At 41.7% G+C, this 25,929-nt stretch overlaps 2 protein-coding genes across 7 annotated transcripts in view; one reads left to right on the top strand and one right to left on the bottom strand.

Annotated features, from left to right (window-relative positions):
• CD99L2 (CD99 molecule like 2) overlaps nt 1-8,392 on the top strand; it is a 33,656-nt gene extending 25,264 nt beyond the window's left edge. The window contains exons 7-11 of the mRNA XM_086619784.1: nt 204-266; nt 1,344-1,379; nt 1,510-1,629; nt 4,064-4,129; nt 4,563-8,392. Coding sequence (XP_086475910.1) covers nt 204-266; nt 1,344-1,379; nt 1,510-1,629; nt 4,064-4,129; nt 4,563-4,627 — 350 coding nt within the window. The 3' untranslated portion in view covers nt 4,628-8,392. The remainder of the gene's footprint in view (nt 1-203; nt 267-1,343; nt 1,380-1,509; nt 1,630-4,063; nt 4,130-4,562) is intronic.
• A 2,579-nt stretch (nt 8,393-10,971) lies between these two features.
• The window catches only part of MTMR1 (myotubularin related protein 1), a 39,310-nt gene continuing 24,352 nt past the window's right edge, over nt 10,972-25,929 (bottom strand). For all 6 annotated transcript variants that reach the window (XM_086619529.1, XM_086619528.1, XM_086619531.1 and 3 more), the window contains 2 exons: nt 25,169-25,345; nt 10,972-12,192 (listed from right to left, as the gene is read on the bottom strand). In XM_086619529.1, coding sequence (XP_086475655.1) covers nt 12,028-12,192; nt 25,169-25,345 — 342 coding nt within the window. In that variant the 3' untranslated portion in view covers nt 10,972-12,027. The remainder of the gene's footprint in view (nt 12,193-25,168; nt 25,346-25,929) is intronic.

Here is a 25,929-nt window from a genome sequence, read left to right as displayed (position 1 = left end):
GTATTTAAACTTTGGTTCAGGGGTATTTCTTTCAAGCTAGACTTGAAGTCAGTTATTACCACTTTTATGAGCTTTAAATAATTTGGGGTGGATTTGGCTTTACGCAGTCGAGCGGTGACTCCCCCGCCACAGAGCACACGCCAAGCCCTTGGCCACATCTCCCTTTGGGTGCCAACCACCATTTATTCCTGTTATTTTTAAAGTGTTTTCAGACGACGACCTGGCCAGCATCGTGGACGGCGGCTACAGCCCAGACAAGAAGAAAGGTAAGCGGTCACCTACGTACGCTCGTTTGCTTTAGCCGTTCCAGCTGGGGCAAAAATCACTGCTTCAGCCAAACTCCTACAAACCACCTTGCCTTCGACGGGGGCACGCATGTGGGGAAAGGGGGTCTCAGCTGCGAGGCCAGGGGAATGCCTAGTTTTTGGCTTCTATGGTCACACATCGTGCCAGTGGTTGGAGGTGCCTGTTTCTGATGCCGTGGAGGCTCTGTGGCTCCAGCTGCCATGAGGACAGACAAGACCCACGTCTACCCATCCGCCTCGAAAGCAGATGCTGCCCCGTGCCGTGAGAAGGCACGAGCCTTCATTTGCCTTCCACCACACTACCACTGACGGTTGGAACAAGGACAACAACCAGCAATGATCGGATAAGCCTACGCCTTTGCGAGGATCCACAGCATTAAATATTAAAAGCAGTCGAGGAAAAAGATATGAACGCCACGAGCCCAATCAACATTTAATGAGTCCCTGTGCCAAGGACAAACCGCATCAGAGACGTTAATACAGCGTTGACCTGCTTCCATAAATTCAGGGAGTAAGTGGCTGGTTAAGGGCTGCAGCTTCCAGCAGGAGCAGCTTCTCCTCCCACCCCAGTTTCTCTGGGGAAGGTGATTTTAAAATAGATTTCAAGCCAAGCACACATTCCCTGACGTTACAGACCTCAGCCACTCACCTTCCTGCGACGGCACAAGAACCCCGCGTGACCCTCTGACCACGTTTCGTTATCCGCTCTTTGCGCCGAGGGGTGGGGGCGAGGATCGCTGCCGTGCAGGTGGAGGTGTCTCCCACGAAGGCTGCTCCCAAGCATGCACCGGGGGGACAGGAGCAGCTTTGGACCCCTCTGAGCAGTGGCAATGAGCCACCCCAGGCAGCAGGGTGGAGGTGTGGGGCAGCAGAGATGCTGCACCCCACTGGGGCATACGCTTACCCCCAGCCCAGGGGTGCTCCTGGGGCCATACCGCTGCCACCCCACTGCATGCCTGTTCCCTCCCAGGCTGCCCAGCATGGTGGCAGGGAGAGCAGAAGGATACGGGGTGGCTGACAGGCTCGTGTCTCTTGCAGGTGCCAGTGGCAGCACCGACAGCGACAACAGTGGAGGTAAGTACCGCCGTGGCTGTGGAGGCAGTGGCGGGTGGCGGGATGGGGCAGGAGGGGTGGTAGGATGGGGCAGGAGGGGTGGTGCACATGCCCCCATCGCAGAGCACCCTGCTCTCTCTGCACCCTGCAGGCAGCGTGGCGGAGACGGGGACCATCGCTGGCGTTGCCAGCGCCCTGGCCATGGCGCTAATTGGGGCCGTCTCCAGCTACATCTCTTACCAGCAAAAGAAGTTCTGCTTCAGCATCCAACGTAAGTCGTGTCTCCCACCTCGCTCTGAACACTTGCATGGACCAAGCACCCACCTATTTGTGCCCTGAACCCCTTTGCCATTTTCCAGTCTGGAGACAGGAGGGAGGTATTGGGCATCTGTTGGTGCGGAACTGGCAGATCAAAGCCCCAACCATGGGTCATTGAGCTCCCCCTCTCCATCAGGCATCACACAGGCAGGACCCCACCGGCAGCGATAGCCCTGGGACCCGCTGCCACCCCCAAGGCTGCCCACAGCCCCTCACATGCACCTACAGACTGTCACAGCCAGAGACCAAACCACCAACACCAAACAGCACAAACATGGAAAAAAAACGCAACCCCACCCCAAAACAAGCCAAAAAAACCCCAAAAAACCTTAGCAGGAGGTGAAAACTCACCAGGCAGCAGCAGAGATGGAAGCACAATGAGGATCTGCAGCTATGGGTGCTGACGCCCATCTCAGCCCACCCCACCCCACCCTCCTGCAGGTGTGCAGCAATTGCTGCAATTAAGTGCAAATTAAGCAGCACAGCTTCCTGTTCCCAGAAAGCACCTTTTTCCACCAGCTGCCCCAAAAAGCTGCTCGGTGTGAGGATTGTGGAAGGTGTCCCCCCACAGCCTCACCCCAGCCCATTACGGGGCAGTTGCAAACAGCTGGAAAGAGGCTTTTTTTAAAAAAAAAATTAATCAAATGAAATCTGAGTCTCTTTTGAGTCTCTTTTGCTCTTAGGGGAAAGTGTTTGGGCTTGGAAATTTCTGCTGGAATCGTGCTATTTTCCCTGTCGTGCCTGAAACAAACAGGAGCGTTTTGGTAAATTAGATCAGCAGGAAAAGTCAAATGAATGTGATGGAATGAAACACCCGTATATATTCCCCCCACTTAAATGATATTTTGGCAAGAATAAATAATTAAAAAAAAATAAAAAAAGAGTAAAGGCTTTGATGAGGGGGAAGCTGAGAGACACAAAGCCCCAGAAAGGCGGCAGGAAATTAAAGTTAATTATAAAGGAGGATTAATTTAAGCCATCAGACATGGCATGCTGGGCTAATGTCAGGCCTTAGATGCATTGCAATGCACAACAGAAATCTAGGAGCCGTCAGCCACTGCAAAAGTGCCTTTTTATTGAAAAACATAAATTGCAGCTGGTGTTATCCCAGCAAAACACATATCTTGGGAGAGGCAGCGGTGGTATGTAACGACCGCTGGCGAGCGGCACGGAGGAAGGGGCTCGGCGCTTTGCCTTGCCCAGTCCTCCTGCCGCGACGAGGCTGCGGCTCCGTCTCTGGTTTCTGAGTCTCTTTTCACGAGCGGTGCCACCCCTGTCTGCTTGGGCACCCTCCAGCTGCCCCTTCGCAGCCACCCGCCAGCCCACCCTGCCCCTCTGCCCAGGCTGCGCTTGCAGACATTGCAGACTTCTTCGCGTGTAAATAAGGGACTTACTCGGGATGTGACCCCCCTCTGGGATCACCAGCACAGCCCTGCTCTGAACTGCTCCTCGCAGCTCTCGTAACGCAATGAGAACGATCCCATCTGGCTACGCTCCGACGTGGCCCCACTGCACAGCAGCCCCGTCCGGAAGACGTACCTGCTCTGTGCACTTCTCCCAGCTCTGTAGCACAGCAGTTAGCTCTGGACTCCCCAATACAAGAAGGACATGGAGCTGCTGAAGCGAGTCCAGAGAAGGGCCACAAAGATCATCCGAGGGCTGGAGCACCTCTGCTATGAAGACAGGCTGAGAGAATTGGAGTTGCTCAGCCTGGAGAAGAGAAGGCTCTGGGAAGACCTTCTAGCAGTATTCCAGTACCTAAAGGGGCTACAAGAAAGCTGGAGAGGGACTTTTTACAAGGGTGTGTAGTGATAGGACAAGGGGCAATGGCTTTAAACTGATAGAGGGGAGATTCCGATTAGATACAGGGAAGAAATTCTTCCCTGTGAGGGTGGTGAGGCACTGGAACAGGTTGCTCAGAAAAGTTGTGGATGCTCCATCCCTGGAATTGTTCAAGGCCAGCTTGGATGAGGCTTTGAGCAACCTGGTGTAGTGGAAGGTGTCCTTGCCCATGGCAGGGGGATTGCAACTAGATGATCTTTGAGGTCCCTTCCAACCCAAACCATTCTGTGATTCCATGATTCTATGATTAGCCGTGCTGCTTCACCTGATAAAGATGAAGCAAGAGACTCAGAAAAAAGGGGTTGCTGCTAGAAGCTGCACCTTCTAGGCCAGCCTCTGTGGTCACTTTAAAACCCGTCAACACTGTCTCAGCACTGTTACGGTTTACTGGTGTTTCTGAGCTGCTGTTAATGCAGAGGAGGTTGCAAAAAGGCATCTTGGCTTTTACAGCAGATGGGCCCATTACCAGAGTTTTTTAAGGCATCAAGACAAACCATTTTTACTTTCTGCCCTCCCACCTCACTGTCTTTATTGTTGCTTCTCAGAGGGGCTTAACGCGGAATACGTGAAAGGAGAAAACATGGAAGCTGTCGTAAGCGAGGAACCCCAAGGTGAGAACCTTTTATTCCTTACCCCGTCTGCGGCTGGCCACAAAGGCTGCTTCACTGAAGGACCTTTAAAGTCCCTCGTGCTGTACTGAGCTGCCACGTCTTTTTGATGAAGACATCACTTAGGTGATGCTACAGGTTTTTGTGAAACACCCACCACAGTGTTTTTCCCCCTTTAGTGCACACAACAGAAAGCCATGGTAAGAGACACCAAGGAGCTCGTGCTGCAGACGGTGACATTTATTATTTAGCTTTTATGTTTTTAGCCATCCAGAGTGTCTTACACAAGAAAAGCTTGATCCTTCTTTCAGTGACGGATAACCAAGGCTTCTGCAAAGCCTTTTCCAATGTCACATACAACTGGGCACCCGTTGCTTGCGCTCCGGTTCCATCATGTGCTTTTGTACTCACGATTTATTTTTTTCTTTCTCCCTAGTTAAATATTCAGTCCTGGAAACACAGTCAGCAGAACCACCAAAACAAGAGAGTGCGAAGATGTAAAACACGACCCGGGGCTAGAAAAGAATCAGTCAGCAGCAAACGGAGATCTTACACGCTTGTAATTTAGCTTTTTATTTAATTTGACTCCAAAGCTATTTAATATATACTTAGGCTTGAGCTGGCTTCTTATTGCTCTAGGCTTTAGGGTTAGAGTGGTAGTATGTGTTCGTTTTTTGTAAAGAGGTATATGTTTACATTGAAGTAATATTGTAGGTTTGATGTCTCGTATGCAAACCAACAGAAGGTGCTTCACTAGCGGTCAATTTTCAGTTTTAAGGGACAAGATCTTTTTCAAGGAGCAGAAGAGCTTACAGGCGTGCGAGGACAGTGAAGTGCCTGTAAATAGTGATCCAAAGTGAACCATTCAAAGCCCTTTGTAAATCACCTCCGGCCAACTTCTGCTGTGAGCCACGGCCCATCGCCTCCAACGGCAGTGATGAGAGCCGCACGTTTCCCGAGGGTAGGTTGCGGTCCTTAGTGTAGCTACACCTAAAAATGAAGTGCCTATGGGTAGGTCCTCGGTGGGGCCTCAGGCTGAGGTGGGTGACCCCCTGCTCCAAAGCCAGGAGTTGAGGTTGCTTCACCACCACACCGCACTGGGCTTCGACCACATAAAAGGACCCGATTTTCACACCAAGTCATAAATACAGGTAACAGCAGTGTGTGGGGTGGTCATAAATACAGGTAACAGCAGTGTGTAGGGTGTTCACTTCGAGCAAACACCCTTTGAACACTCGGCTGTGCTAGAGATGAGAACAGAGCCGACGCTGCCAAGCAATAGTGTGTGTGACAGGAGATACCTACGTTGTCACCGAAATGAAAACTCTGTGCGTTCGGGTGCTTTCAAGGACAGGTTCAGATCTCATTCACACTTCAACAAATTACAGATTTAACCTGAAAGGAAAGAAACCAAGTATGTATCCGTTAAGACCTGTAACACTGACTACTGCAAGAGAAGTCAAGCTTAGCAGGTCCCCCCACCTTCTCCTTTTGTCATTAACGCCACTATCGAGAGCGCTCCCTGGCACCCGAGGCAGAAAAGGGATATAAAGCTTCGTCCTTTGTGCCACCAACTAACCTTCACCAAAGCCAGAATCTCCCGAGAGGATGGGTCCTCCGGCACTGTCCTGCCTGGGGTTCCTGCAGCTTTCCGGGAAGTATCGGGCCGCGAGCGGAGCTCGGCAGCGCACTGAGCTGCTGCCACGACAGCGCCCGGATCCCACGCAACCCTCTTCAACATTGTGCTACCGATAGCAACACCTGACCTTCGTTATCTTGCGAGAACTTTGTTCGTATTTCTAATCCCTCCCCAACCCTTTTCTATCACTGCGAAAATGTGGATGCTGCCACTTGGCGATACCTTTATCCAAAGCCATGATTGCTTAAAAAGCACGCTGTGGAGTGAAGGGGAATTCACTTTACGTGGTGTAAGAGGTACTCACTGTACATAAACCTGAAATGTGTGCGGTCTGTACTGTTTTGCAAATCCCACATTTTGTGAATGTGTATGAAAAAAAAAAAAAGCCTTTCAGTTTGATGTGAAAATTCACAGCTTTCAGGTGGACGCGACTTCCAGAAGGCCTTGCTGGGAGGTGGATCAGCCCAGGAGCAGTGCTGCCTAACAGCTCCATTTGAACAGAAATTGCCTAGTAACGTGGTTAAGTATTTTGCAATAGCTGCACAATTCTTTATGCTCTTTTTAACACTTGCATTTTTAAAGCCTTACACTAGCTCTAGCAGAACAGCTACAGTGTTTTGTGAGGGAGATGAGTTCTAGGGATATATGGTGCCTCACGTGGATTCAGAATACTTACGCTACAACAACGCTGCTACAAACTACTGCTGCTTTATGAATGTGTTTGGATTAGAAAACAAAATATTTAATTGTTGGCTGCTTGGAGACTGGAAGCAGAGGAAATAGATGGGATGCACTCTGTGTTTGCTTCGAGAAGGATTTTCGTGGAGGAGTCGTGGTCTGCAGGATTCAGATCATCACATGCAGCTGCTCAGATGCCAACGGAGCCACGCAGCTGCCTTTGTGTATCTCCATTCCTGAGCACCGTTGCCTGTTTTTCCTTCTCAGTCAAACAAATTTGAAAGCTGTAGCATGAAAAATCTTTTTAGGAAGTTATTGTAGATGAAGTGTTCCAGCATGGCATTGACGAACACTAGGAGCCGTTTTCCCAGCTTAGATGAAGTGACCGTAATTCCATTTCTCCTTTTGCCAATGACCGTGCTTTCTGTAGACGCACATCATCGGTTTTATCGTGCCATCCCTGTTTGTCCAGTGGACAGTGCACTGGAGTGTCTGGCGTTGCTTAAGGAATATAGCCCCTACCCCTCCTGAGGGAAACTCTTAATGCTAGAACATAAGAGAAACACGTGTCTAATTCACAAATACTGCAGTTTTAAAAAAAAATAAATAAAAAGGCAAAAATAAAAAGCTGTTTCACTGAAAAAAAACACCTGGGTTTAAAAACTTAGAACTTGCTTCTTTCCCCAAGGCCTTTTCTGTGACTGGTGAACACTTACACCTTAGTGTAATTTCTAGGTACATGGAAAACCATAAATGCCCAGTGAAAGGGAGCACTGTTTCAAAAATTTACAGGAACAGAATTCAAGATCTCTAGGATTTCAAATAGGAAGATATTGACAAATACCGCAGTAAAGAAATTAAACTTGGTCTTCTCTTCAGAACTGGACAAAAGTCAAAGTCTTAATGTGCTAAATGTCTGTAAAGGCTCAAATTGCTTTTTTATTGCAGTCCGTCTCCTTCTCCATCTGAACTCTCAGACCAGTCTCTAAGAAAAGGGAGTTTATACGTCATATATATTTTAGGCATTATAGCAACTGAGAGGTTTCCTGTGTGTTTTCCTAGTAGTGCTCCAAGTTCTGAAACAGCTGACCCAGCACTGACCTCTCTAACTCCCTTCATTTAATTGGTATCTGTTCTCTTTAGATCTGGATATGGGATTTTTTAAAAATCCTACACTTAGGTTCTGTATACATGGTATGAATTTTCTCACGCTTCATAAAAAAAGGCCATGAACTGGTGGAAGACTCAGCTGCCCTGAGAGTTTATGTGCTACCTGTGCTGTGAGCCCTTTTTCTTGAAACACTTCACTTCTTCAGCTTAACTAAAGCTATTTTTAATAAAATAATTCAGAAAAGGTTTTTCTCAATTACAGAGAAAACCGAGAAAGGAAAGAATTTAACTAGCTCTTTTCCTGTTGTTTATCCTGTCAGTTACTTGCATTTTCCTTTGGCAATACCGTAGTAGTTTCTTCACTTCAGATTCTTCAGTTGAGAATACTATGACATGAATTTTGGGTATTTTGGCACTACGAATTCAGTCATTTTCATGCAACCCCACTAAGGAACCCTTACAAGTGCTATATTGTCATTCGTAACTATTCATTTGTTGTGATAAAAATGGAATTGGTCCATAATACCATTTCAAATTCTGATAAAGTAAGATGAGTCGACAGGCTAAGGCTTTAAAAATTTGCTTCTGCAACAAAAGAGGTTCAGGAACAAATGAAGTTCAGAAGCAATGGTATGGTGAAATCAGAGAATCCTTTCGAGTGAAGTCCTTACTTAAAGCGAGGCGTATTGTTTGTTGATCCCAAAGCGATCACTACCAAATGAAGGTTGAATGTTATGCTATGAAAAGATTCATTTTGCTAATGTGCATGTAAGGATCATGGGGTTAAAAAAATCAGAATTTGACTACCATTGGAAAACACTGAATAAAACAAGTTGACTAGTAAGGTTTTAGACTTGATTTTTTGTGGGTTTTTTCATGTTGGAGGTAAACTGCAAAAGGTGGGCTATATCCTTATTGTACATAACCTCTTCTATAACTACACTAAAGGCTTTACTTAAAAAAAAACCACACAAAAAAATGGACTTTGTGAGAAAACAAGTATCATTATGAAAACTTTAATGGTAAAAATGAAGTATTTGCGCGCACACGCCTGCACACGCACACTCTCCTCGGGTCACCCAGCCACTAGACTCCAGGTAGTGCCGTGTCCCGGGCTGCACTCAGCAGGGCTGGTTTTTCGTCCTTTTCGCTGCCCTGGGTTTCCTGCAGTTTTCTTTGGAATTTCACATCCCATAGATGAATCTCCCGTGTAGTGCAAGCTAAGCTTTTGACCTTTGCACAATGATCCCACAGTCAAAAAAGGTGGTTTATATTTCAAACTAGCTAATTCTGACTCAAACTTCTTGTAGAAATAAAATTCTTCTTCCCCACTGCACAAAATCTGGCACTAAGGAGATCTCTAATGTGATACCCACCTAGTTCAGCAGATGTGATCTCTCAGCAAATGGCCGTTCCTTTTGGCTTTTTAACATAAATGTTTCACGTGGGGAATACTCTAAATTGCCCATTTTACTTTGTCCTCTGCAGTGGGGCTCCATGAGTGGGAGTTGTTGATCCCTTATTTCCAGCTTTTGGAGGACCAGATATTCTCAGTGTTACTACAAACAGTATGTGAATTAGTACAGCTTTTCTCAGAAAATAAGAGAAAAATCAAACAGTTCATTTTTAAAGCTTTAACTCCTTGAGAGGAAGGCTGCCTATGCAAGGAACAAAACCAGGCAGATAGGAGTGTTTACCAGCTTTAAAAGCCTTCTTCCATTTTGATGAAACAACAAAAAAGTTACTTTTATCTACAAAGGAGGAAAAAGTGTAATTCAGCTCTGAAACAGGACTAAAATGGCGAAGTGTCCGATGCTGATGATTCACTTACTTCGCAATCAAACAATGTTTCAGTTTGTTACCAAGGCTTCAGCCCATTCTGGGACAATAGGAAAATCCTACAGGTCAAATCTAACCACTTGCTGTCTTTGCACGTTCTCTTTATACTCAGCAGAGTCAAAAATCGAAAACCAAAGCAAAAGAATATCCAGCTTTTGAATCAGAAGTTAATAGCTCTGTCCAAGGTGCATCAGACAGGGCACAGGGTTCTGCTTTTTCCTGAACCAGTTCAATTCTGCCTTATTAAAAAATAAAAAATAATGACACAATTAGTTGTTAAATCGATAGGGAAAAAATGTGATTATCAGGGATCAGATCGAGTACAAAAAGAGTCATCTCTTCAATATAAAACTATGCTTTAAGTAGCATATAGGAGCTGTATAATACCTTTGAAAATTTCCATGCTAAGTACATACAAAAACATCCATTGTGCTTACACAGATTAGAGCAGGATCCCTCCCCCAGTGCTCTCCCTTCAGATCAGAGAAGACTCATTGAGCTATGTTGAAACTTGTGGATAAACAGCCAGTCAGTTGAAATCACTGGTATTCTTCCATGCAAAACCCAAATTCTCAGATCTTAGCTCTAGGAATCTAAGCTTCAAAAATCTCAGAATGCTCGAGCTAATCCAGTCATCGCTTTTACAATAATTGTAGAGAAAATGTTGTGATTATTAGCAGCAATAAAGAGGAAAACTTCAAAAGATTTTCTTTAGCACTGCATTTTAGAGATAATGTGCTTTAATATACAGTTAAAACGTCAAGGAAATCCGAAGTACGGAAGAGTTTAATTCAATACCAGCTCAACATATTTTGGTAATGTAAAATTTACTGCTGGCATACTGTTCAGCAGAACCATTTTTACAGGAAAACATCTTTCATCTATTTATAAAAAGCCTGAGGTTGCTTAAGAGATGCAACATCGCAAGCCTTCCTAAACTTTGCTCTTGTAGGTATCTATTATAAAAAGCATTCACTGTAATAAAAAGGACATGTTGAAATACCCTGCACTGCACAGAAAACTTGTAAGACTGGAAACAGCGCATTAGCCTTTCCAGTTGAAGTTGCAAAAGTGCTCAGCAGCTCACCTTACCCATTAACTATGTGCTACGTACACAAATGCAGAGAAACAGGAAAGTGCCATCGCACTCTGAGAACAAACACGCAGTGATAAACGAATTCTCGCAGACAGAAAAACCACCAGCAGCACAGAAAGTCCACTGGCTCTTAAGAACGCTGGCTGAATTCCCACCAGCACGAGTCAAAAAGCAGAGCTGCAGTATTGAAGTATATACTAAGGAGAAGAACCAGATTCTCATGAAACACAGCACGGAAAACAATCCAGGGAAAATTTTCAGCATCCATCATTTCTGGGCCTTCCAAGGCCACTGAATAATTTTTTAAAAGGTTGGACGTTATAGTAATCAAATCTCTCTGATACAAATATTTTCGGGGGGAGATGAAAGAAAGTTGAGAAAGAATACTTTATATGAAAACACCATTAAATTATTCACTTTACAGAAAAAAAAAATTCTAGTAGCAATTTAAAAAACAAAAAGCCAAGAGGCTTTATTTAAAGTAAACCAATTAAGATCATATTATTCAAAAACTTTGTCAAACAAAGTCATTACAAGTTAAAGTCTTCAAAAGAGTTTGGACAGGCAGGATCCATCTTCTGAACTTACAGCTTAAATCCACGGGAATATGCATATGTTTAACATCACATACACATGTAAATAAATGGACACAGCTTTGCATTTTGTGTGTAGACTTTAAAACAAAACACGCTTAGCAAAATGTGGAGCTATACAGACTATACAATTTACACAGCTGGGTGTCATTCCAACCCCAAATATTACCATTTGCTACAAAACAAACTTTTGCTTTGTACAAGACTTGGACATGAGTAAGTTTACCCCTCACTCAGGAGGCTGAAACTGAACAATAAGCTAAACAGTCAAAAGACTTTATTTCAACTTGTACAAAAGGCATTAAAAACCCTAAAATACATGCTTTACCAAATATATTACATCGTACAAGTCAGTGTGGTACACTTGATAAATCCAGCTTAACTTCATCCACTTTTAATGGCATAGTCAAAATGTAAAACTGACTACACTGGAAAACATTTATTTAAAAATAAATTTCCAAGTGCATTACTTACCTAAAAAAAATAAATTGCTCTAGCTGACAAAAAATACATATTACTGAGTGAAATAAGGAGTTCCCATTCAGCAAAACGTTCCATGTTCTGTGTAAGCATCATGTGGCATTTAATCGCATTCTCTCAGCCAGGCATGGTACCCTCGGCAGTGAGAGAGGCATTTCTCTGTCTGCTTGCCAGATGGATTCCTTTTTAGGATGGTTAAATTGTTAGTTGCTCAAAACAAAGTTTAATTTCACAATTGGTGATTTAGCTAGAGATGTCAAAACACATGTGGGAACTGCCAACAAGAAAATACATCACATCTATTGAAGCTCTTTTTGGCCTCATCACGATAATATCAGACACAGAGTAAGGCATGTAGATCACAGCAATTACAAGTCACTCACAGTTCTTTTGTGATGGGAAAAGCGTTTCACCCTCCTCTCTGTATTACCTGACACAAATTTTTTCGCATGGCTTTTGTTACACATCACACAGAGGTGTGCACCGGCGTGGCGGAATGGGAAGGAGATGAACCTCTATCGGAGGAGGAAGAAATGGATCGTGTAGCAGCTTCCCGCTGCAAATCTTCAACCTTCTTCTGAAGCTCCGTCCGGATAGCGAGGAGCTCTTTAAGATTTTGATGGATTGGAACCTGCCGGGTGAAGAAAGAAAAGGCTTACTTTGACTCTCAGAGTGAGTTCTCTTTCAAGCAACACAGCCACTGTTTCCTTCAATGAATCCAACACCTATCAATTTCAATATATCAATATTTAGGCAAAGTGTTTCTTTTGTCGTTTGAAATGAAACATTCCACAACTGTTTCTTTGTTGGCAGGAAACCTATTCAAAAGACTGTTCGCGAATGGTCTTGATGGGATACCAAACATATTCCAATAAATGTATCCCTGTCCCTTATCAATACCACTTCCAGTAGAACTTAAAATGGTTTTCCTGGGAACTATTTCCCCTGCCTGTTGAGACAGAACTTATTTTGTAAAGAGAGTAGAGTTCACAAAGTTGGCTCCGTATGGAGCGTCTTGTTACTCTTCTAACCAGGCATCATTCCAAGAGTCTGACCCCTTCCAGCCTGTCAGGGAGAAAAGTGCAGCAGCCAAGTGAATTGTGCTTGTGGTGGACCTCCCAGAGTCCCACTCTGATAAACCTTTCGTAGAAGTGGATCAGGTTTCTGCCTCTACTTCTGACAGCGCCCGAAAACCACCAGGGATGCACCTCCCTGCATCAGACTTCTGGGCATTTTTCATGCTCACCTGGAACTCTGAACTATATCATGGCCAAAGGAAGATGCAAGCCATGCTGGTTTTTGCAGCTGGATCTATCTCAAATAAGCACAGAGAGACCTCCCCTTCTTCCAAATGCCACAGAAAGGCCAAAAAAGTTCGACTGTAAATTGCTTTTAATTTATTTTATCCTATATAAACTCTAATTGTTTACTGCTTTTGGAAAGAGCAAGGTGGGAAAATAATTTAATTGGGCTTGTGAGACAATCATGGAGAAATGCAGCAAAGGAAAACCTACGGATTGCTAGATGTTGTAAGTGATTTATACCTTGGGCTTCTGGAATGCCAGGCTCCAGAGGACTGCATTCACCCACGATTGCTTCCTACTGCTGAAAAGTGATTACGGGGCTGGGATGAACACCTGAGCATGAAATTCTCACACGGTGCTATATAAAGCAGATATCAAAAACCAGAAAGGGCTTCTCTTCTTGCCATCAACACACAACTCAGTCACAATTTATGTTTTTGTGAATTCAGGCTTTTTAAAGAAAGTTCATCACAAATCCATGCATTTGATTTTGACATTTTCAAAATCTAACACTCGTGCTTCTGAAACAGGAAAACACCATTTCATTTCTAACGTTAGTTCTAACTCAAAAGAATAAAATACCATCAAACAGTCTGGTTTAGGTCAACATCTTTTTGGCCATATGTTTTTTTCTTGTTTGTTGCTTAGCCCATGAACAGAAACTTCAGTGTATTCATAAAGTGCTGCTCCCAGTACCCTGGGAGGCATCAATTCATCCAGCATGCCATCTACAGCAATTTTAAAAGCATAACTTTTTAAGTCTTCAGCAGAAAAATCGCTGCACACCACCAAGCTCCCAATGACCCTGGAGTGCTGCCTTCATTATGCAATGAATTCCTTCTCTTCTTGCAATCTTCTCCTGCATTCACCACACAGACTCTTAGCAAGCGAGGCCACAAGTCTACAACAGCCTCCTTCACTACTCAAACACAAAGCACGCCCTCCAGAAAGCCAGTCTCATTTTTCTGAGGTAGTCTACAGAAAACGTATATGCCTAAAAACATGGCAAAACTGAGTAGTGTGGTGATGAAGTTCGTCCAAGGTGCTGTAATACACACTACAAAAAATTCAAATGTCACTGAAGAGCAAGACTTTCTGGAATTAGGGCTCCCCTTTTATTTTTTTTTTTTCTTTCTTCAAGCAAAAGATCCCTTCCTTATACACTCCCACTTCGGATTTCTTCTTTATGAAGACATTTTCCTGAAACACTCAGATCTGTAACGGAGTGATTTACCACTGGTATCATTAGTCACGCAAGCCCTGGGTCACGGGAGATCTGTACACCTGATTGCTGCGCAGCTTAATCATGATTCAGCACAACAGGCCAGTTTCTCTCAGACACCTTTCACACAGGCATTAGCTGGTGTGTTCCACTGCACAACGCTCAAACACGCATAAAAAACAGTTTCATACAACTGGCTTTTGGGGAACCCACTACAAATCCTTCCAAGATACACTAAACAAAACCTGCTGCAGAACTTGGCACAAGGTGTTAAGCGCTCCAAGGAGGAAAAGCGTGGCTGCACATCTCAACCCTTCTTCTGCACTCCTGCAGAACCTAATTCATCACGACACATGCTCAAACTTTGACACGAGTGCTGTTCTCCCCGCACGTCCATCTCAAAGAAAAGGATTGTCTTTAAATAAATTAGCTAAATAACAACAATGACATTCAAAAAGTCTGTGTATATTCAAGTCACCCAAAAAACTATTCAACGTTAAGGTTGCAAAACTACGCCCTGAAAAAATTAGGAGGTGTCAGAATGAATATTACTTCTCCAAACTCAATTCAGCCTTCCTGTACATCTGTATAAAACTGTTGGTTAAATAAACATTAAAATACTAGCTTCCCCCTTGTCTTCCTCATTTATTCAGTGCACAGTTTGATGCTACTCAATTAGTGAACAGTTATTCAATATTTAGTTTTCTTTGCAGTGTCTGACCCCATCCTTTATTTATTCTTCTGAACTTAAAATGCTTAAGCTTCCTTTTCTGTACTTTCATCTCATGTCAAGAAACAAATTTATTTCTGCAGCACCCTAATGAAGTATGGGAGTACCACTTTCACAGACACGGATTTGAAGCAAGCCCTCCTAATTTTGCATACCTTGGATCTCAAACTGGTTTAACAGAGAACTTAGGAATTCTGCAATTCGGCCTTGTGGGAATCAAGCAGGACACCCCGTAAATAAAGAGCACACACACACGGTGACCGTTCTGTTCCAGGTATCTCCCTTACAACAGAGGAATCCTGTGGCAAAGGCAGGGAGAAATTTCATTTCTCCAGAGCAGCATCTTGCTCCCTCACCCATGGGACAATTTTTCTTTGTCTGCAGCCGTGCCCCCTCCAGCCTACTTTCCCAGACTGTATTCCATAGGTTGAATAGAAAGCAAAGACCTCCAACACTTGGAGCATTACTCACTCCTAGTTCCTATTCCCAGTTCACCACGACTCTCTCATAGACTCTGTATCACATCCATCTCTCAGTCCTTTTACTCTCATTTATTCTCAGTCCTTGAGAATTCACTGAAATTGTTCCAGCCTCAGACCTCCAAATTGGATGAATTTCTTCCAGGATATGAGCAGGCACATTTCTGAAACATAATCTCTCTTAATAAAATCTCACGTTTGCCCTAGAGATGGAATATTTACAGAAAAACAGCCCCTCGCCTCAACAAAAGAAGTCTACAATACCAATATTTTCATATGGGAAAACACTTTTCTTAGTCACGTTCTCATGAGCAACTGAGCCTTCTTGGATGGAGTTTTACAAAACAATTCAGTCAGACACACATACTTGGTGACTCAATACAAACCATTAGAGTCTGGCAAAGCTGTAAGCAAGGCAGGGTAGGGTCTTATAATGGGAAAAAAAAAAAAAGATTCACCTTTAAAACGTTAGCCAGCTTTTAATAAGTGCATGTTAGATGTAAACACTGCAAGACAGTTCTACGTAAGTATCACCATGGCATATTATACGGCACTGTAAACACAAATGGTTTTCTAAAGTCAGGTCTTTCCCAAGAAAAGATTCTCATTGCTTGTCATTTAGCACAGCATCACGTAGATGTACATTGATGTAAAACAATAAAATTCCAAAACCAGATTTCGCACACTAAACTTCCAATACATACTTTAATTTCATGAACTACTGTGTCAAATTCAGTCCAGAGAAACCTTTAGCACTTTCAGAGTATTTCCAAGCGGCTGACAATAACTGATTTATTACTGATAAAGGTCAATGTTAGAACTACATACTCATGGGGTAAGAAAAAGGTGGTACGGGGAGCTGAAAGATATAAAGAGTATTACAGTTCTTATACAGAGACCTGAAAATCAGCATGGCATGAGGAGCTGTGTTTTCCCAGATGTCTTAAATTCTTCTACTGTAACCTCCCTTTTTTAGGAAAAGCAGCAAATTTAAATGTAAAAAAATGAAAAGATGGCTATGGTGCTAGAGGGAAAAAGGGGGAGAATGCCCAAATCAAAGCCTCAATCTCAAGTCATGGGTATTTTTTTTAATGAAACTGTTAAGAGAACCAAACAGAACTGGAATTGTGCAGCTTCCTACTATCTTGGAAGGAGGAGAAAGAGTAAGAGGACGAAGCATCTTCAAATGAATTCTGTCACAAAACTCACCAAAATAATGACAGAAAAAGAAGTTTCTTTCATTTCTACTTTTCCTAAAGACTTGTTGCTGCCAGTGTTTCCTCATACCATCCTGTGCAAATTCTTACAGTTAACTCTGTTTTTGTCACTTCACACCACCATATTTCAGTGTGTGACTCCTCTCTCAGATAAAGCCTTCTCCCGAAAGGAATGGGTCCAACAACCTTCACAATAACACCTGTAACAGCTTGCTGTGACCGAGGTTCTCTTTTACTGTGCCACTGTTTAGAATAAAAGCAAGTGGAAGAGTGACAGATTCTGTAAGGAACAAGAAGTTTGGAAGAACGTTTATTAAAAGATCTTGTTACCACCTTAACCCCAGAAGTGTATCCTCGCACAGCACAAGTAGTGTCTCCATGGTAAGCTTTTATTACAGTCTTGTTAAGAAATCATACAATTGATTTGACTAAGATGAATTCGTTGGGAGTCTGACAGCAGATACTCTCCCATCCCTCCTCTCAAATTAGGAGTGGAAGCTCAAAAGATGACTCTGGACCCACCACCCAGTCGCATTCAAGTTAATTTTGCTGTTCTACTTCTCTGTATGGATACCAGATTTTCCGAAGAGTGAGCATCCTTTCCTTTGTAACACCAGTTTCCCAGTGTGTTGCCGCAGCAATGCTGCTAGGCAACACCCAGCCACTACAGCCAGGTCCCCATCATTTCTGGACAGAAAAGCAAAGACCTACTTCTGCTGCACAAGAGGAGCCTACACAAATGAAACCTAATCCAGCAGCGCATCCATGATTTTATTAGGCTGGAAAATTGGCTGGGCCATTGCTCATTAGGTCTCCAGGATGTTTTTCACATGTTATTACCTCAATGTGCTGAAAAACAATACATTTCATTTCTGTTACTTAACAAAATATTCCAGTAAAAAGTAAAGTAGAAACATAAAGGCGAATGTACTGCATTTTAAAAGATTTTTGTGGGTTAACCTCATCAAAAAGTTCTGTCATTTGACTATTTGTAAGAAATAAAATTAGATTTCTCTAATCACATAAAATTCACTAAAAACAGATTAGAAGTTGATCAGTCCAAAACAAAATTGCCATTTACATCTAATACAACTACCAATACAACCCAAGCAGAGACAAAAGTAAGCAGTTTGCCAGCAGCACTAGGTAGAGGGGAAAAGGGCCCAGATCCTTTGGAAGCGTGACCTTGCTCCAGGTGTTAACCAAAAAGCTGGCCCTGTAAAAGCTGGAGAAGAATTTACCTGCAACACTTCAAGACGACTGTTCAGTGTTGCGGTTTTCTTTTTTTCTAATTGCTACTGTAGTATTGACTCAGGAACTAAGTAGAATAAGACTGGTTGCACGTTGCTCCCCTCCCTAACTCTTTTTCCAAACTTTTTCCAGCCACTTACCCAAACCCTGTGTCCCTAGTCCTTTTACCTGTCCTGAGCAATACTCTTAGCACTAAATATAAGCTTTACAGACTTATGCCAGTTGTCCATGACTGTAGCATATTTTTGCTTGGTTTTAAGCTCTCATCAGGTTTTGTAGTCCCTTCTCATTCAAATACCTATTTTTAGTCTATTACCTGTCTCTCATACCTTAAGGAACTAATTTTTTGTAAATAAATTAAAAAAAAAAAATCAACTCATCAGAAAGATTTTCTTTAGCCAAGTTCTTCGGTTTCTCCAGCTTTTTAACAATTCGTATTTTTGTCCATTTCAATGCTCAAAAGTTTCCAGTCTAATTTTTCTGCATCAAGCCAGGACTAAACTTAGGACCTGATTCCCTCTTCCTCATACAACCTGTTCACCTGTATCTACCTGCTACTCTTGTACTTCTTCCCTGGTACTTGCTTCTTCTCCTTTCCCTTCCTTATCTGTGATATTGCCAGTTGTCCAGTCTCTTTCTTCTCTCTGGTACGAGCAGACTCTTTCCCCGGCAAGACTTGACACAGGTCTCCCACTGCTAGTGATACCTGCAGTATTTGAAACCCTGCCCCCAACCGGTAAAAACCAGCAAAATGCTGCAAAATAGAGCGAGTCGAGTAACGTTCTTCACTCAGAAAGAACCAACTGTAGGTTCCCGCAAATTAACCAGTTAAAATGGGTGGGGGTTTTATCTTCCTGACTAGCTGGCTTTGCTGCCTATTTCCTTCAAAAGTAGATACTTTTCCTACACTTCCAAAGATAAGGTGTCTGAAGAGGGCAATGAAGCTGGTGAAGGGTCCAGAGCACGAGTCTTATGAGGAGCAGCTGAGGGAACTGGGGTTGTTAAACCTGGAGAAAAGGAGGCTGAGGGGAGACCTCATCACTCTCTACAACTACTTGAAGGGAGGTTGTAGTGAGGTGGGTATCAGTCTCTTCTCCCAAGTAACAAGAGATAGGACAAGAGGAAAAAGCCTCAAGTTGCACCCGAAGAGGTTTAGATTGGATACTAGGAAAAATTTCTTCCCTGAAAGGGTTGTCAAGCATTGGAACAGGCTGCCCAGGGAAGTGGTGGAGTCACCATCCCTGGAGATATTGAAAAGACGGGTAGATGCGGTGCTTAGGGACATGGTTTAGTGGTGGACTTGGCAGTGTTAGGTTAACAGTTGGACTCTATGATCTTCAAGGTCTCTTCCAATCTAAATGATTCTATGATTCTGTGGTACCCACTGACTATAATGAGCTGAAAAATACATAGAACACTGCTAAAGAAACATTCTTTATTGCTTAAATACCATTGATATGAAACAATTTTTTAAGCTGAATTTTCCACATGTACGTTGAAAGCAGAACTTGATGTACTGTAACTCTCAGAATATGCCACTTCTCAGTTATAAGAAATTACTCCTGCTGGGCAAGGACTTGAGGAAAGATAAAGTTGGGGTTTTTTTTAATTATACTCACACAGAAACTACAATTATGCTATACAAGATACATATGACAACCCATAAAAACCATCTAGACATAAGACAGCTTCATTTCCTAAAAAATTCAAATCTTCCTCTTCACAGAATTACTATAGTTCACTTTCAGTATTGATTTTCAGGTTTTCATTCCCAAGTAATCCTTCAGGATTCTGGAGTGCTTTTGGATAGCAAAATTTGTCAACACAAGGAGAGGTATAAAAGAAATTATAATAGCTACTCACTTATAGTACCGCCAAGTCTTAATTGGATGGATATCTACCGTGTGTTACTGTACTAGCTCAAGGACAGTCATTCACATGAAAATTGTTCAACAGTGAATGCATTTTGTCTTGCTCAGCGACTATACTTTATCTATTTTAGCAACAGGGAAGAAAGGCTGCAGAGGAAAATGGTTATTTTAAATTCATTGCTTGACTTAAGACTGTTGGTTTTTCAAAAACCTACTCTGTGCATTGGAAAGACAACAGTATCTTTCACTTGAGCTTTTTGTTCCTCTTCAAGAGGAGCTGGAACTCTGACAGACATGCTTTTAAAACCTAGTTAACAGAATATTCATAGAAAAAGGCAATCTCAAATGATGAAAACAGTAGTTTTCAATAATAATCAATACTTCCACACTTATTGTAGAGGTATGCTCCTGGGAAACCAAGAAAAAAACCCTGGTCTTCTGGAAAAGCAATGACTAGCAAAGAGAAATTATGAATCCTACCATGTGGGAACTGGAACGCAGATTTTTTGCAAACAACTGCATATATTTCCAGACTCAGGAAACTCTACACGCTATGAGCTGATGCCATTGCTTGTTAAAACCTACAGCCCATTTAGATTTAGACATCTGACAGATCAGAGTGATGCTTTGAGTGCTTGCTCTTCAAAATGTATTAGAAACTCCGAAAAACGAAGATTATTTGTACAGTACTAGTTTCTCCCTTCCTGTGCCTGTTCTGATGCTGTGCTTATTACAGGATACCAATCTTGTTTTTTCTTAAATAATTACAGATTCTTTCAGCACACAGAATAAGCGGTTAGTCTTTATTTTATTCCATATGAACTGAACGCTGATGTTTTATCTGCAGGTTTAAGTCATCTGCAGTAAATCAGACCCTGGAAATCTTGACTTAGACACCCAGATACAGAGAAACCATCAGGTACGGTCAGAAACTTGCCTTGTCTCACAAGAAACTCTGTAGTAAACGCAGAGATGAAATCTCCTTGGCTAGGGCAACACTCAGAACCTAACCCACAAACCAATTCCTTCTGCTGACATCTCCTGCCTCGTTCGTTCATGCAAAAAGATGGACTCAAGACCATGGATCGCAGACCAGCAGTGCTAAGCATTTCCTGAGCCATATGTCAGCTTCGTCCTGCCACAAAACGGTTTTAAATCATATGTATGAACTTTGAAAATATTGTAACCAATGTCAACATGCTCACAGAGGAAAATGCCAGGCAATTTGACTGAAGGCAGGTATAAATAACATAAACATCTCACGGACTAGACAGCAAGTCCTATCCTGTTATGTGCAGGATAAAGCATCTCAGTAATTATGTTTACCAGTTTATTCTCAACAATTTCTCCAGTGATGCTTAGCATCTTATTTGTTCTTTTAAATATGCAATATTTTGTGTTTATTGACAGTGAAATTCAGCTGACATTTAATCACTCAACTGCTCAACACATCAAATACTTCTACAATTCTACACTCAGCATTAAAAAAAAGCAGCATTGTAACCTATGTATACACTTTCCAGATCATTTCTATATATACTGAACAAAGTTATTTATTCCTACCTTTTCCTTTTCTTTTTTTAAGGCAGCTGTTAACCTATGAACAGACTTTCCCTGGCTTTTCATGGAAGCTCCGAAGACTGCATTTAGCAGATGATCCCATTCCAGTAGCTGAACTGAATTTCTATGTTATAGATGGTGCTAGTCTTATATTCTGGATGAAAGTCCACACGCACAAAGAGAAGAAGGAATTTGAAAAAATAAGGATTCTTATGATATTATCTCCAGCACAGTGCCCAAATTTTCAGAACAGAGCTTGAAAAAAATTAGCAGGCACAGAAAAAAAAATAAACAAAAAAAAATTAAAACAAAACAAGTTTAAGCCCTGTACTCCAAGGGTTAAAATGGCATTTTGCAGAAGGTATAAAAACAACCAAACATATCCTAATGGACTAGGTAAATTTTGTGACTAAAATATATTCTTTTCCTTGCCTCTCACATAGGAAGAGACAGCTTGAATTGAAAGGACCAGAACTTTTACTCATGCTTTACTCACGCTCTGCAGAGACGAGTGATAAGACTACGCTCAAAAATACTGTCCCTGCAGAAATCATACTCAGCACAATCATTGGTTGTGTTCTCCTCACCTTCCAGAATTGCCCAAGCAGATAACTAACGGACACCTGGCAGCCAGAACTCCTCAAACCAGCATAAAGAAGAGGTCTGAGTGACTACACAGGAAAGGAAAGAGAAATATAGGATATCAACTGAAACCATTCAAAAGCATCATACTATCTTATCTGTTCCAGGCTAGCAGGATCACCTGTAAGTCCAGTAGCAGGTATGCACAGAGCACACACTCCTATATGAGAGAATGAAAGAGCTTATCTTCCACATGTCACGCATAAATACACATTTCTCCAACCCAAGGAAAGGGCAAATCTGAAAAAAAACCTCTTCTCAGTCAATGAACTCAAATAAGATAGGACTAAAATCTATCTAATTTTCTTGGGACAAGAAGTCAATAATGATGTAACACCTCCAAACTGAAACCAAGGAACATTTTATTTCACTTAAGAATTAGAATGACCTTGCTGAAGCACAGTTTAGCAAAAAAGAAATGTACAAGATATGTCCATGTTACCCTAAAATTTTCCACATTGTTCACTTCTCAAACACTTGAGCTTTGAACCCTTTGGAAGGAGACTGTGTGTCACCTAATTGCACAGCACCTATTGCAATACAGCTGTAATCCTAAAACGTGGCTCTAGATAGAAATAAACAACATCAGATCCATCAATTCAGCCTTCCACAAAACTCAGCTGGAACTGAAGATGTATCATCATAAGCAATCTTTTCTTTACAGAACATCAGAATAACTCTGAACTCCATATGTCCTAGTGCAATGATGAATATGATCAGACTTACTGTACTGTCAGAGGTCTGATGAGACACAGATATTTGAAGACAGAGTACAACAAAGCCAAAATAAATGCTTATATTCAGTTAGCATTCAGAAATTTTCAAATTCAAAGAATTAAAGGTGATGTATGCTCATTTCCAATAGAAAAGTCAATGAAGTGCAATGATTAACCTCTCTCAGTCCATATCAGAATTCAAGCCTCATTCACTAATAAAGCTGAAATCAGAAAACCTAAAATATTGCCTCAAACCAAAAATTGCCGTTTTGCTCTTGTGAGTTTCCTCTCCCATAATATAAAGATGGTTGATAACGGGTATCAAACATCCATTCTGATTATATTAAAGGATTATTCTTTATCTTCCCTTAAATTCATGTAATTAGGCATTTCTCCTTTTTCGTGAGCTCCTAAAAACAATAAACATTTTCTAGTTTCCTAAAGAAGTTTTTGCAGCTGATAAAACAGTACGTGATGTGACTTGAATTACTATTCATCAGAGTGCTCTTCATTAACATTAAATATTTAACTGTCCCTTATTCCAGTTGAAAAACAAAAGAACCACATTAAAAGTTATTCAACAAAACCAGCTTTTTTCAGTAGGCAGAGATGCCCATTCTTTTAATAAATCCACTGATTGTTTAAGAAATCTTCTCACTGAGGTTAAGTGAAGACCTGCTGGGCGTGGCAATGGTGATGGTCTTTTTTGCTGGGTCTGAGTTACTGAATCAGCTAACAGGGTGTGAAACCAGACTACGCAAAAACAAAAGAAAGCAAACTCAGAATATTGAGATTACAAAGACTGTTATTTACTTGTTTGCATGAGTTTGTGCTTTCATAATTAGACTGGAGAACACAATTCTGCAACAAAACCCTGTAACTTCTGCATCAAATTTATCGAAGTAGACACGAAACAGTTCTGAATATATGTCACAAATATCACTAAATTCAGGCCAGAGACAAGAGGAAAGGCATGCGATTATTTTCACAACACAAAGCTCACGTGGTAGCTCTAAAAAGTCAAAACAGTTGTGTTAGCTCTTCCAGAAAGAAGGTGGTGGTAAAGTTAAGGCGGTTACCAGGCTTATCAAATTTTGCTACCTTCAGCCTGCTGGTTTGAGAGACGTGATCTCAAAGAGCAGTGAAGATCAGTGACTCACAGACGCTAGGGTACTGGAGTTCTCTCCAACAGAAGCGGGCAGAGCGCTCTCCAGCAGAGAGGCACTGAGCACAGCGTGCCACTAAGTAAACCACAGTTCTGATTTTTTTCTCATTACACCATCTCTTCCCCTCTCCAATCTCTTTTGGACTGGGATTCACTTTCACACGTGTTTACAAAGCCTGCTCGCTTTCAGGGCCTACAGATCTCAATTAAATACAAGTAACAAACTGACGCTGCTGCAGGTCGATTATACTAAAACGTGCATAAACCACACAAGCGATTTTCAGCAAATGGGCTAAGGGAAAGATGATATTTTGCTAAAAAGCAGTTGACAATTTTACTTTAAAAGCATGAAGATTAAAATACACCACCTTTCAAGTTTTAACACATGCTAACACCTAACAGGTACCTAACAGTCATAGGACTACATCAACAAAAATAGAACAAGTCAGGGAAAGAAATCAGCTCAGAGGAAACATGTCAGTGAGAAAGCAAGCAATCCAGACTTTTCCAGGACCTGAAAAGATATTTCTCAGATGCCTGGACTTCTACCAGTGTACTGTCCTTGAAACTCACCTTGGAACACCATCTTTTACAACAGCCTCTGACTTGTGGGTGTCTAATAAATTTGGAACTCACGTCTCATTCTAAGTGCTAGAAGATGAAAGCACCTTTCGAACAGTCACTTAACACAGGTAATTTATCATAATATGCTCGGGGGTACCTTGGAATGTTACCTTAATAAAGAGATGGTGTAGCACCCTCAGATATATTATGGTTGTGACATAAACTGAGCGTTCTTTCTTCAGACTTCTAAGTACGAGAGCATATGGAGTATCTCTCTGATGTGATTTAGAGATTTATCTGAATAGCAGACATTACTTACAAGAACAAATACTGGATGAATCAAGGAGCACGTATAGGGAGTGTTTAATTTTTAGCGTACCAGCTTGAAACCATAAAGGTCAATTGAAAACAAGCATCTATGTGATGCTAAGTTTAGAGAGCCTACAAAATGACTCAGTACGTAGTCCAATTCTTTCAGAAACTGCTGCTGTATTTTGTATCATTGTTGATAAAGGGCAAAACATGACTAAAAACAAAGGTACACTAAACCCTACAAGGTGGTTAAGGCAATAAAAGTATTAAAAAGTGTTACAAAGTATTATGGAAGTGTTACAAAACTAATCTTCTGACAACCAAGACTGTTAATCCGTTACCTTTCACAAGCCAATAAACTCCCTGTTCTACAGGTGCCTTTAGTGAAAACATCCTTCTACCAAGTTTAAACACATCCTGCACCTTCTTCAGCAAAATCACCTTCTTCCCTATCAACTGAAGTACGTACAACGTATGAGCACTTGAAACTAAATGCTGCATCTGACACTATGAAAAAGAACAATTTTTTTAAATCTCTATGCTCTTCACTAAAAAGTCACGTGAAAACTCATACCTGAGGCCGCATCCTTGGGTTCCATCTGACATAGTAGTTCACCCATAGTTCCAAATGGTTCAGACTGGCAACAGGATACAGGACATGGTTTTCATAGTTTACGTAGAAAGGATTCGTGAACTCATCTAACTGGCTGTTTATATAGGACCACAGCGATATAGTTCTTGTGCTTATCTCCTGATTGAAAAAAAAAAAATTATATGATGGCAAAACCTTAAAATATGAGGTTAATATCTACATATCAGTAATTCTGTCTATGAAATTTACCTAATCTACTAGAAAATCGCAAGCAATCTGCGAACATTTCCAATGGCTCATCACTAAACAGCCTTAAAACTTTAGGAAAACACTTGAACACTTATTCTGGTCCAAGGCTGAGAAAGGAGATTCAGGCGTATTATTTGCAGAGACACTAAGGTCTAGTTGAGCAAAAGAAAGCTGTACTGCTCGTAATTTACAGCAATATTTACAGCTACTTAAACATATGGTTACACACTGACCAACTTTAAAAAAAAAAAATAGCTTTGACAAGAAAATCAGTGAAGAGAGATACAGTTTGGAAGATCCAAAACAGCATCTATGAAAAATAATTATTCAATTCTCCCACTTGCTCTATTTGCTCCTATCAATTGATATTCTGCTTTAAAATGCCTATTTTGTCTTTATTTGCACTTCTGAAAGTTGTATTATTCTAAATGTAATCAGCATAATCATGGTTAGCTCAAAGACTGGAAATCTGAACTTATATCAGATTCATCTTG

The sequence above is a fragment of the Tauraco erythrolophus genome, chromosome 13 (genome assembly GCF_009769465.1).
Source record: "Tauraco erythrolophus isolate bTauEry1 chromosome 13, bTauEry1.pri, whole genome shotgun sequence".
Lineage (NCBI taxonomy): Eukaryota > Metazoa > Chordata > Aves > Musophagiformes > Musophagidae > Tauraco > Tauraco erythrolophus.
The sequence above is the reverse complement of the archived record's forward strand: the minus strand, read 5'-3'. Positions and strand labels throughout refer to the sequence as shown.